At 39.8% G+C, this 13474-nt stretch overlaps 1 protein-coding gene across 6 annotated transcripts in view; it reads left to right on the top strand.

Moving 5' to 3' along the window:
• Positions 1 to 13474, top strand: part of CDON (cell adhesion associated, oncogene regulated) — a 105225-nt gene that overhangs the window by 77394 nt on the left and 14357 nt on the right. For all 6 annotated transcript variants that reach the window (XM_053900290.1, XM_053900289.1, XM_053900284.1 and 3 more), the window contains exons 17-18: positions 1651 to 1931; positions 4866 to 4945. In XM_053900290.1, coding sequence (XP_053756265.1) covers positions 1651 to 1931; positions 4866 to 4945 — 361 coding nt within the window. The remainder of the gene's footprint in view (positions 1 to 1650; positions 1932 to 4865; positions 4946 to 13474) is intronic.

Genomic DNA, 13474 nt, shown 5'->3' on the forward strand with positions numbered 1-13474 from the left:
ATTGGTAGTGGTGGTGGTACCAGGCTGAAAGGGTTGGAGATCATTTGATTGGCTCTTTTTCTAAATGGTTTCAGTATCATCGACTTTAGTTGTGTGAGCTGAATCATTAAAGGAAAAGTACTGCTTTGGTTGTCTGGGCGAGATTAATCTGGTTAAGGTCATTTCCCTTTCTGACTTGGTAATATGTTCAAAGAGAGAAGCTTATGATAGTGATGTTCATTCAGTCATTTATTCAGAAGATACTCATTAACTATCTTTGAGGAGCCTGGCACTGTTTTAAGCAATGAACGCTGGTAAAAAAGTAAACATGGCTCCTGCCCTGTCAACTTACAGTTGTAGTGGAAAAGATAATCAGATATACTGATAATAACTCACCTGTGCAAAAAGTTCAGTAATAGGAAGAACACCTAATCCAATCTTGGCATGTTCTAATACCTTCAAAGAATTTATCCGAACTCTGCCAATAAGTACTGTAGAGTTTAGGTACCATATTCTCTAAGGACTATTTCACTTTTTCTAGATATGTCTAGTAAGTGTACCCGTGGAAATCAGAATTGAGGCAACTATTTAATGCTTTTAGTATAAGGAAATGGAATAATTAGCCTTTAGTAAACCACAACTTCCACATGGACTGTATTAACCAAGGAACTGTATGGATAGTCAGTGAATGTATACATAACTCCATCCTTTCATTTAAAAGTGTTATTACTATTTAAAATATCCTACCTAGGGGCTCCTGGGTGGCTCAGTTCGTTGGGCATCCAACTTCAGCTCAGGTCATGATCTCGTGGTTTGTGAGTTCGAGTCCCGTGTCGGGCTCTGTGCTAACAGCTCAGAGCCTGGAGCCTGCTTCAGATTCTGTGTCTCCCTCTCTCTGTGTCCCTCCCCCATTCATGCTCTTTCTCTCTCTCTCTCTCTCTCTCTCTCAAAAATAAACATTTAACAAATTCAAAACAATAATAAAATATCCTACCTAAAGGTTGCCTTTTGTTGTTTAAAAAAAACCTTTTTTTAGTGTTTTATTTATTCTTGAGAGAGAGAGAGAGAGAGAGAGAATAAACAGGGGAGGGGCAGAGGGGGGGGGGGGGGGACACAGAATCCAAAGCAGGCTCTAGGCTCTCAGCACAGAGCCCAACGTGGGGCTCGAACTCACGAACCGTGAGATCATGACCTGAGCCGAAGTTGGACGCTTAACTGACTGAGCCACCCAGGCGCCCTGTCTTTTGTTGTTTTTTTATACGGTTTCTCTCGGCACTTTGAAGCGTGCGGGAGTTTAAACACTTTTTCTTAGTGTTGCCAGGACTTTGATAGTTTCAACTTACATAATTTATTAATTCTTTTGAGTAATTTCTCTCTGGTTAATTTCTTTTCCCATTAACAGAGTCTTAATTAACTCAAAGTTCCTAGCTATCTCCTTACAAGGAAATAGCAATAACTTTCTCAAAGCATATCTCATAATTAGGCGTTAAGTGAACACAGTGAACATATTTAGGGCGTTTTATTTTCTTGTATTTATAGTTTCTTAGGGGTTTGTTTCATTAATCAAACTGCCTACCCAAGAAGATTGTCTTTTTTAGTGTCTTACTGTTGTGTGTTTTTGGTTTTTTTGTTTGTTTCATTTGTTTTGTTTTGCTTCTTCTCTTTTAACAGAATATGACCCTCCAGGATATCTCTACCAAGGGTCAGATATTAATGGACAGATGGTGGAATACACTACTCTGCCTGGAACAAATCGGATAAATGGGAATGTTCATGGAAGCTTCCTAAGTAATGGAGGTCTCAGCAATGGCTGCTCCCATGTTCACCATAAGATCTCTAATGGAGTCAATGGAGTCATGAATGGGAACTTGAATGGAGGGCTTTACGCGGGACACACAAGCTCACTAACCAGGACGCATGTGGATTTTGAACATCCTCGTCACCTAGTAAATGTAAGAGACCTAATTATAAATAAAGCCTCCCTGGGCATCTGGATGGCTCAGTCGGTTAAGCATCTGAGTTTGGCTCAGGTCATGATCTCGCAGTTCGTGTTTCGAGCCCCACGTCAGACTCTGTGCTGACAGCTCAGAGCCTAGAGCCTGCTTCAGATTCTGTTTCTCCCTTTCTCTCTCTGCCCCTCCCCTGCTCGCTCAGTCTCTCTCTCTCTCTCAAAAATAAACATTTAAAATTTTTTAAATAAATAAACAAACAAACAGACAAATAAATAAATCCTCCCTGGGCCCCACGGTACCAGGGTGCAATAACATGGTTGGCCTACTTGGCCTTTGTGACCATAGAAACCTTACAGGCTCACTGGACTGGAAATAGTATGTATCAGTGGCAACCCCTTAATCCAGAGTAATCTGTGTAAACTTTCTGTTGTCAGGTGATAGTTATGTTCATCAGTTTGGTTTATATTTTAAAATTCTTTCATGGTGAAAGTGGAATACCAGTAACGAACTTGCCGGAAGTTATTCTTGAGAGCTGGAAATACCACAGGGCATAGATTGGACCTGAGACTTTAAATTTGCTTCATTTAGAGCAAAATCTGAAAACTCGCAGGCCCAGGGGAGTCAGGCAGATCGTGAAACTGCGTGAAGCAAGCTGGGAAAGAGAGCAGTTGGAGGCGGGAGCAATCTGGAGAACACCAGCTGCAGTTCATTCCTGGTGTTGGCACGGACAGAGGGCCTGGGGTTACCGGTTTTCTGATTTTTCCAAAACATCTTGTAAATCCAGGTGAAATGGCGAGAGTTTTTACACGTTGGCAACTAATTCCAATTTTTGAAAGCAGTGCATAGGCCACGTGGAACATGTCTGCAGGCCACCAGATTGTGACTTCTGGCCTATAATGAGTTTCTTTTGTCTCTTGTGCCTGATGTGCGGTAGGGCTGTTACCTGTAAGATTTTTGCCTTTTATAATATTACCATCCTTTAGCCACAAGGAGTGATGGACCTTTAAAAATACTTTATTTCAGGGATAACTTAGTGATCTAGTTTAATTTTTTGAAACGGGACTAGAGTAACTAGCTTATTTTGCATTTATGCTGGTTAAAGAGGTTCTCTGCATTAGGAAGTTTGATTTATGATGTCGTTAGGATGTATGTGCATCCACATTATTTTTCAAATAGATAATATGTTTAGTTGATCAAATTAAGCACTCACTGACATTTTTGTCATTGTTCTGATTACAGATAAACTTGCCATAACCCACAATGTGCTAAAATTTGAAGGGAGTTTAGAGGTATTTTTTCACCCTCAACTCAACAAAGACTTATTAAAATATTACATTTGGAGAATAAAACTGTAATATATATTCGTATCTTAAAGCTGGACATCTGCTGGGTTTTCATGTGATCTAGTTTTAATGTGTTGTAGAAAAATACCTCGTTTGTCTGAGTGCATCTCATTATCAAAAGAGAATAATGATTTCATTATTTTGTGGTGAAAGACATGGCTTATATTCAGACTTTCTAAACTTTTTTGGGTCTCCACTCCTAGTCCAAGCTAGTAACATTGTCCAGGAAACTAAAGGAGAGAGCATTAAAGTTTGAATAGCATATGCTGTTTCCATAAGCAGAAAAGAATAAGTCTGATGTTTGGTTTAGGATTCGGACACAGGAATTTGGGTTTTTCTGAACGGCGAAATTCTGTTTAAATAATAGTTGCTCCTTTAGGTGTACAGTTTTAGAGGCTGACATCTGTGGTTTTCACGTATTAGTTTTCTTACACCTCTTTTCTGGGTGGGAGGAAATAGGGAAATTTTTAAAAATGCTGGTGATCATAAAAATCATTGAATTAACTTTGATGTGTTTAGTGACTCAAATGAGCACATTACCCCGTAGGTGAACTTGATCTTGTGAAGCTTTGGAGCTTATGCTCATGATCTGAATGTGGCAGAGGATATTCTTTCTCTCAATGTTTTCCCAAAAATTCCTGTTGCTAGTTGGATCAGGAATGTGGAGAGACATTTTCAGTACTTTTGGTTTGCTTAGATTCTGGCCGTTGTTATGAGATGAATGGAAATGGAAAGTATTCTGGGAAAAACAATGGCCTGAACTTTCCTTAACCTTGCAGAACTGCCCTGGGTTTGGGTGCAGTGTGACAGCCTCTCCTACCCTTATCAAATTCGGTTCTGCTGTTTTTCGTCTGAAAGCAGAATTTTTACTCTGACCGTAAGCCTGCTTCAGTTCCCAACACCCAGTTTGGAAGAACTCTTGCCATTGTATATGTCAAGCGAGTGTTTTACAATGAGGTATGTGTTAATCTGGGCATTTTTCTTAATTGCCAGGCAGTTTCCGCCAAAAGCAACATCAAAATATTAATCCTCCCCTCCAAGTCATTGCTGGCTGAGAATCTACTCCATCTGGAAAAATATAACATGTTTGAAAACTTAGTGTAGTCAAGTGAACAGACCTAATCGAAATAATTACAGGAAAATGAAGATGGGTTTATCTTGTGACATCATTCAAACAGATTTCCACCCTGTTTCTCCAACTGGCATCACGTAAAATTCTTCCATGACTGCTAGAAAAGTAAAAATGAATAGGAGGTTGTAATGTACAGTGTATTTTGGGCCCAGTAGATTTGAAACCCTGAAGGGGAAGTGACTAAATGTCTCCATTTCTTTGGCTCCTTCCAGTACAAAAAGACTTGGGAAAAACATGGCGATTAGCTTGTAGGGTATAGTCTTAATATTGTACAGAATTCATTGGTGAATATTGGTAACTAACGATCAGCATAACATTTTGCTCAGAGGTTGGTTAAAATATAGTGTATAACTGTTTCTTATTGGGCCGGCTTTTACATTTAAGGCTGTTTGATTATTGGTCTGTGACACCTTCACGCTTTTCTCTTTTTCTTTTTCCCTGCACTTCCTTCCTGACCAGGGTGGTGGGAGGTACACAGCAGTACCTCAGACGGACCCGCTGGAGCGCATTAGCTGTCGAAATTGTCGGAACAACAATAGGTAAGTGGCTCTGTATTTGCACAGGTTGTTGTGACTATGGTATAGGAAGGACTCTTCTTTTTCTCCCCTTTGGCAAAGGAAGTTCTTGAAATTTTATGTAAGATATAAATCTCAGAATATGGAGACTTAAGTTTAAGGCCATTACTAATTTTTTGGCCCTGCTTTACAGTTTTTACTTTTCTGGGCTTTGGTTATTTAGCTATATGGACAATATTCAAGACGTTATTTCTCACTGAGATGTTATTAAAAGGTTTGATGTTTTGAAATCTTTAAAGTAGAGGCATTCTCTGCATATAGACTTTGTCTTTTCTCATCTGTTTTTTTCCGTCTGTGTCATGAATGAGAGCATGTTTGAATGTTAAACGAAAAACCCTGTGTATATAGTAATGTGTTTTCATAGTAATTTTACTGAAATTTTCTTACCAGATTATTCAGCGCTTCTTAAAATTATTATTCTTAAAACCTCAAGATAATTAAGTAGCAAAATCTCACTTTCTTTTAATTTTCTGAGTTTCAAAAACCTCTTAAGAGGTATATACACTCAGTATTTCAAACAAGATAGAAATATGTAGGGTAACATGTTCATTTAAATTTTGACAAGATTCAGGAAGCTTTCGGGCTACCTCTGTATATAGTAACTCCAAAGGATTGTCAGACTTTTCGTTGTGTTAAAGTTCTGTCTGGCAAAAACCTTAGTTCTTTTTTTTTTTTCCGTAACGATGGTATTGGATTACGTGGTCTCAGAAGCCCATCCCAGGTCTAAAATTCTGCAGTGTAAAAGTTGTGTTATAGTTACTACATAAGATAACTGGAGTATGGACTGGATTTTGGATATTTCATTATTGAAATGGGATGGGACCTATATTTTTCAAATCAACGACAAGGTTAAGAGTTGTGTCTGGGAGTTACCAAAACCAGAGCTTGGAAGGAAACGGTCAGCTATAGAACTAACAGTCCATTTCTCAGCATGTGTTTTGAGTTGCAGAGCAAAAGCAACGAAAACTTCCTCGAGATTTTTCTTTATCTTTTACTTAACCCATCTTAGGGTGTGTATGTGAGCAAGAGTCAGCTGCCTATTTTGTGTACGAAGATTTCTTGTTACATTTTTTTCATGTTTATTTTTGAGAGAGAGGGAGAGAGAGTGTAAGTAAGCACACGTGTGTGCTCACACAGCGCATGTGCAAGTGGGGTAGGGGCAGAGAGAGAGAGGGAGAAAGAGAATCCCTAGACAGTGCAGAGCCCAGCAGAGGGCTCAAACTCACGAACTGTGAGATCATGACCTGAGCCGAAATCCAGAGTCAGACACGTAATCGACTGAGCCACCCAGGAGCCCCTGCTTGTTACATTTTTAAATAAAATCTATATGACCCAGCTAAATTTTAAGATGTTTTATAACACTGAAGCCTTATTTTTTGTCCTGAACTGGCTTTAGGCTTTATCACAATTTGTTAGGAACATGCTAAAGATGCTTCATACACCTGGTAAGTAATCTAATAGATTTAATGAAAACGAATGGTATTGCCTGAAAATGTAATGTATTGTCCTTTGTGTTTCTCTTCAGCAGGTCTCAGTTCAACTGTAGGCATCAGAGTAATGTTGTAAGAGAACCTCTGGTCTAAGAATAAGTAGACAGAGGCTTTCCCACTGCCCAAATCTATGATCTTGGGAAAGTTATATAATCTCTCTATAGCTATGTCCTTGGCTGAAAAATGAAAAATTGTCCTAGGAAATGTAAAATCAGCCCAGCATACTCTGATTATAGATTTTGGTAATTTGCTGCTAATCATGTCTTTATGGTGATGTTATCATCCTGGTACCAACATGCATCCCATTTATATGAATATGACCAGTATCTACTGTCTTGCACTCACTCATAGCCATTTTTATGTGTGTGTGAGTGAGTGTATGTGTATAGTATTGGGGGTTTTGTTATACATGTTTGGTTTTTTTTTTCCCTTTAAGACAGTGGACAGTTAATAGTTCTATTAACTTTTCAAGTTGATAACTTCTTGAATTTCATGTCTGGGGGTTTGCCTTTTACCTGGGAATATGGATACATTCTTTTTAGCCTGAGAAAACCAGCTTCTGTTTCACCCCAGCTTAAATTTACTTCTTCCTACATAAGAGTCTACCTGTTCAGGGCAAATCTTGGCTTGTCTGCATTGCCTTCAAGGTTAGCCAAATGTCTCACCTGGCTCCCAGGAGCCATTATGTGATTTTGATACTTAATGATTGGCCAGATAAGTATCAGTAAGTACCTACCTTCAACTCTGGAAAATTGGAATCATTAAATGTAAAGCTTCTCTTTTCACTTTGAAACTGAAAAGAGACATCTTTTCTCAAGATCCCCCAAGATGGCAAAGTTTGTAATAAGCTTCTGATGCTGAGACGTAGATGATATATGATTTACTCCCCCAAATATGCACAATTTTAGTTAATTTACACCTTTAGGATATTGACATTACTAAGAATACATTTGCATTTCCTAACACCAGTTGAACTAGTGTGTATGCAAAACGAGGCAAAATTTCAGTTCAGTTATATGAACATTTATCTGAGGGTGGATACAGGCATACCTCATTTTGTTGTGCTTTATTTCATTGCACTCTTCAGATACTGTGTTTTGTCCAAGTTAAAGTTTTGTGGTAACCCTACATCAGGCATGTCCCTCAGTGCCCATTTTCCAACGGCATTTGCTTACTTCGCGACTCTGTCACATTTTGGTAATTCTCACAATATTTCACGCTTTTTCATTATTATAATTCTTATAATATTATAAGTCTTATAATATCATATCATAGTTCTCTTTCATTATTATAGTTTCATTGTTATAGTGATCTGATCAGTGATTATGACTCACTGAAAGCTCAGATGATGGTTAAAGTTTTTAGCAATAACATATTTTTTTAATTAAGCTGTGCATATATGTTTCTGTAGGCATAATACTATTGCACACTTTATAGTATAGTGTCAACAGAACTTTTATATGCACTGGGAAACCAACAGATTCATTTGACTTGCTCCATTGTGACATTTGCTTTATTGCCGTCGTCTGGAACCAAACCTCATTATCGCAAAGGTATGCCAATAGTGCAGTTCAGTGATTATCACACTTCAGCATATACGTTAGAATCACTTGGAGCACTGTGAAAACACAAATGAGGAGGCTCTACCCTTAGAGTTGGTGATTCAGTAGCTAGAGAGTGGGGCCTGAGAATTTGCATTCCTCATGAATCCCTACTGGGACAGATGCTACTGGTCCTGGGACCGTGCTTTAAGAACCACTGGAGAATCTGGCTGGTGAAGTCCAAGTAGAGGGTAGCAGGATATAAAATGGAAAAGTGGATTGAATTTATATCTTGAATGACCCTGAATGTCACAGTGTAGGAGTTTACTTAAGAAACATTTATTGAGTGCCTACCATGTACTGGGTACTGGCCCGCGTCCTACCTCTGGAGAGCCCACGGTCTGATCATAGTGATTTACAACAGAGCTCGAAATATAGTGAGCAGGGTTTGAAGAAGCATGTTGAATCTCGTAGTTCTACATTTAAGGAATGGAAAAAGTCCCTGTTGTTTCAGTAATAACAGTGCAGGAGGGATAGGAGATTTTTATGTTAATCAGAAGTGGGGGACATTGGCCGCCTGGGTGGCTCAGTCAGTTAAGCATCCGACTTTGGCTGAAGTCATGATCTCATGGTTTGTGAGTTCAAGCCCCACAGCAGGTAAGCTCGGGCCCCACTTCGGGCTCCACACTTTCTCCCTCTCTCTCTCTGCCTTTCATGGGATTCTGTCTCTCTCTCTCTTTCTCTCTGCCCCTCACTCACTTGAGTGCTCTCTCTCTCTCTCTCAAAAAGAAATAAATTAATTAATTAAGACACACACAAAGAAGTGGGGGATATTGGTTAAATGTTGAAAATCAATGGGCTAGTCGCATCATAATTATCTCTGAAAGGTTTTTGAGAAGGGGAGCAGTGTATTCAAGAGATGCGTTTAGGCTATGATTAGTGGTTGCAGTACACAGGTGGGATTGCAGGGAGGAGACCAGTTTGTTTCCATAACGAAGATTTGGCTTTCATGTAAGGAGTGAAGGTAGAAAGGAAGAGATGAGGAAGGTTCTAGAGTGGGAATCTTTAGGACTTGACCACTGACTGATACGGATCTAGAAAAAAAGGAAGATGCATAATGAAGAGAAAGTTTCCAGCGTGGATGGCATGGTAATTGCCACAGTAATAGTCATAGAAATAAGGAACTTAAATAAAGTGACATTGAGAAAAGGTGATGGATTTGGTTTTGGGCATTCAGAGTTCCAAGTTCCAGCTGGATATCTAAGCCAAGATGACAAATGAAAATGTTGACGTTGGGTTCAGGGGGTAGATCAGGGCTGTGCTACATATCTAAGAGTCATTTGCATCAAAGTGATAGAACTTAGGGCGCCTGGATGGCTCGGTTAAGCTTCCAACTTTGCCTCAGGTCATGATCTCATGGTTCGTGAGTTTGAGCCCTGCATTGGGTTCTGTGCTGACAGCTCAGAGCCTGGAGCCTGCTTCGGATTCTGTGTCTCCCTCTCTCTCTGCCCACCCCCTCCCCATTCATTCTCTCTCTTTCTCTCTCTCTCTCTCTCTCTCTCTCACGTAATAAACATTAAAGAATTTTTTGAAAAGTGATAAAACTTAAATATGGATGGGATCGCCAAGGGAGACGGTAGCTTTGGCTAATTGATTATTTTTATATTTTTAATTATTTAAGGTACCGTTGTTGCCTTATTTCCTAGGCATTTAAAGTGATTAGACATCCTTTTTATAAGACTTTCTTCTCTCTTTCATTATTTTTGCTTATAGCCTTGAAATGTCTTCAAGGAGCTGATGAAAGGGATGTGATAAAATAAGGAGAGTGAAAGGAAAAAGCAGTTATTCATTCATTCAGCAAACATTTGTTGAAGGTCTGTAGTGGGCCAAACACCAAGCTAGGTCCTGGGGGATATGTCGTGAGCACACCAGGCATTGTCCTTGCCTTCACTGAGCTTACAGTTTGATGGGGAGACGTACCTTTCCCAAAATGATATAAATGAAACATAAAAATGACCATGCACTCAAAACTGCATGCTTTAAAGGAAAAGTGAAGAATGGCTTTGAAAGGACTGATCTCCCTAAGCAAGTGACATTTTGCTCTAAAGCTCTGAAGAATTTGTAAAACTAGGGAAAAGAGAAGGGGATAGGTTTAAAACTTTCCAGGCAAACAAGAGGTACCATTTATGCAGGGCCACAAAGCAGAATGCTAGGATCCTTACCAAGCTTCAGGAAGATTAACGTGGCAGGAACCTGGCAAGCAAAGGGGTTAGAGGTCAAAGGTAAGTGAAAGCAGGTCATAAGAGCCATGGCGAGTCAGTGAGAGATTTTAAGTAGGACAGCCTTGTGCTAGAACATTCTGGATGGAGTTTGGAGAATAAATTGGAGGGGGCAAAAGAGGATACAAGGGACCAGTTAAATGGCTATTGCAGTAGCCCAGATGAGAAGCAGTGCCCTTGGATGGTTGCAGTAGATATGGAGAGAAGTAGATGAGTTTGAGAGATTTAGGAGGTGCCAATTAAAAAAATTAGACACCCGGGGCCCCTGGATGGCTCAGTTGGTTAAGCGTCCGACTTTGGCTCAGGTCATGATTTTGCAGTTCGTGTGTTGGAGCCCCGCGCCAGCCTTTGTGCTGACAGCTCAGAGCCTGGAGCCTGCTTCGGATTCTGTGTCTCCCTCTCTCTCTGCCCCTCCCCTGCTTGTGCTCGCTCTCTCTCTCTCTCTCTCTCTCTCTCAAAAATAAACATTAAAAAAAATTTTTTTAAGACACCAGTGATCAGTTGAGGGAAGAGGCAGGCAGGGGGGTATCTAGGTAAGTGGTGCAACCTACTAAGTAGGAATCACTGCAGGAGATGAGGAGAAACGGTTTACCCCTTAGCACACCCTTGGGAGTCATCCTTTTAGACTCCTTTTCAAACTCTCCTTTACCCAGGGTGGCTCTCGTATCCCACAGATGCCTAATGGATGAAGTCTTGTGTGGGACCTGTCCCCGGTGGAATCTTACCTGTGCGGTGTCCTGTCGTGCTTTCTTGGGTTTAAACTTAAACACGTTTTGTAGAGTGGGCACTTAAGAAACAAATCAGTGCCAGCCTTAGACCCCTTTTACCATCCGTCTGTTTTGGTCATAACTATCTGGAGAGAAAACGTTGCCTTTATTGTCTAAATTGGAGTACTGATGTGAAAATTTGAGAACAGGTAAGAGGGGAATGTGCACTCCAGCAGTCTGTAGAGTTTTATTTGATGTGCTAGTGCTTTTGTGGCATGTTGTAAATGACTGCCTGCTTCATCATGTTCAGCTAATTTGAACCCTTTTCGGGTTTTAAGAGCGATATGTAATAGCTCACGATGGACAGCTAGAAAGAAGCGTATTTAATGCACCTTTGTGGGGAGCCAATCCCCTGCACTGAAGACTTAATTGAGAAATCCTTGTGCATTTCAAGAATGTAACAGATTTTAGTCAAATCAAAAGCTTTCTGTCTTTCCCCTTCTCTTCTCAATTTAAAAGGCAGTGGAGCAGTTCTGGATATGTAATCAAATGGGGTTTGTCAGTTGCTTGGCTAGTTTAATGGGAAAGGATTGAGGTTAAATCCTGCCTGTTTGTCATCAGTCTTGATAATGTGTAGAAAAAGAGTAGAGAGGACACTGATGGAATTCACAGATGAATGAATTGAGAGGTCCCATCAGGAAAAAACAAGAAATTAAGGGTCCTAGAGAGATTAGAAGTGGGCAGGAAGTAGCCAAGTAAAAACCAGCTTGGAGAAATGTATATAATCCACCTGGGAAGAAAAAGTGCAAGCTATACGTGGCTGATGGTCAAAGGAGAAATAACTTGACTGGGACTGGTGCCTTAGGAAGCACAGATCGTATGAATGATCTCCAAGCTCTTGCATGAGGACAACCTTGAAAGACTGTGTGTTGTTGGGGCGCCTGGGTGGCTCAGTCGGTCAAGCGTCTGACTTCAGCTCAGGTCACGATATCGCGGTCCGTGAGTTCGAGCCCCGCGTCGGGCTCTGGGCTGATGGCTCAGAGCCTGGAGCCTGCTTCGGATTCTGTGTCTCCCTCTCTCTCTGCCCCTCCCCCGTTCATGCTCTGTCTCTCTCTGTCTCAAAAATAAATTAAAAAAACGTTAAAAAAAATTTAAAAAAGAAAGTCTGTGTGTTGCTGAGCTTGGGGACACTTTTTAACCAGTTTGGAACCTTTCACTGATAATCAGATAGACGCAGATAAAAATAATGTGTCAAGATGAGTATGCAAACATTGCATTATAGCACTAGCTCTTTCTGGCCTACGATTAGAGCTACCCAGCTGGTTTGTGAAGTATGAAAGTGACTGCTTGTTGAGGACGTCTAAATTCTTTGCTCCAGGAAGTGAATTTGTTATGACTCCATCTATCTATTGCTGATCATGTAGCTACTTCAGAACTAGCCATAAAAACCAAAGGCAGCAAACACATAAAACCTAAGGTTTGGTTTCTCTTCCATCTGTGGTAATCTGCCCAATTCCCTAAGAAAAAAAAATTCAAAACATTGTGTCTAGTTTTTTTTGTTGTTGTTATTTAAAATTTTTTATTATTGAAGTATAGTTGACATACAATGTTACATTAGTTTTACATGTACAAGATAGTGATTCAATAATTAATACATTATGTAATGCTCACAACAGTGTCACCATCTGTCACTGGATGTTATTATATTATTATTATTATATTATTATTGACTATCACTGGCTGTTATTATATATTATGTTAATATATTATTATTGGCTGTACTTTTCATCCCCTTGACCTATTTTTTTTATTTATTTATTTATTTATTTATTTATTTATTTAAATTTTATTTTTTAAAATTTACATCCAAAGTAGTAGTTAGCATATAGTGCAATAATGATTTCAGGAGTAGATTCCTTAGTGCCCCTTATCCATTTAGCCCATCCCCCCTCCCACAACCTCTCCCATAACCCTCAGTTCTCCATACTTATGAGTCTCATCTGTTTTGTTCCCCTCCCTGTTTTTTTATATTATTTTTGTTTCCCTTCCCTTATGAGTCTCATCTGTTTTGTCTCTTAAAGTCCTCATATGAGAGAAGTCATATGATTTTTGTCTTTCTCTGACTGACTCATTTCACTTAGCACCATACCCTCCAGTTCCATCCACATAGTTGCAAATGGCAAGATTTCATTCTTTCTGATTCCCGAGTAATACTCCATTGTATATATATTCCACATCTTCTTTATCCATCCGTCCATCGATGGACATTTGGGCTCTTTCCATCCTTTGGCTATTGTTGATAGTGCTGCTATAAACATGGGGGTGCATATGTCCCTTCAAACCAGCACACCTGTATCCCGTGGATAAATGCCTAGTAGTGCAATTGCTGGGTCGTAGGGTAGTTCTATGTTTAGTTTTTTGAGGAACCTCTATACTGTTTTCCAGAGTGGCTGCACCAGCTTGCATTCCCACATTG

This window comes from Panthera pardus, unplaced genomic scaffold, assembly GCF_024362965.1.
Source record: "Panthera pardus isolate Hobbes unplaced genomic scaffold, ASM2436296v1 HiC_scaffold_12, whole genome shotgun sequence".
Classification (NCBI taxonomy): domain Eukaryota; kingdom Metazoa; phylum Chordata; class Mammalia; order Carnivora; family Felidae; genus Panthera; species Panthera pardus.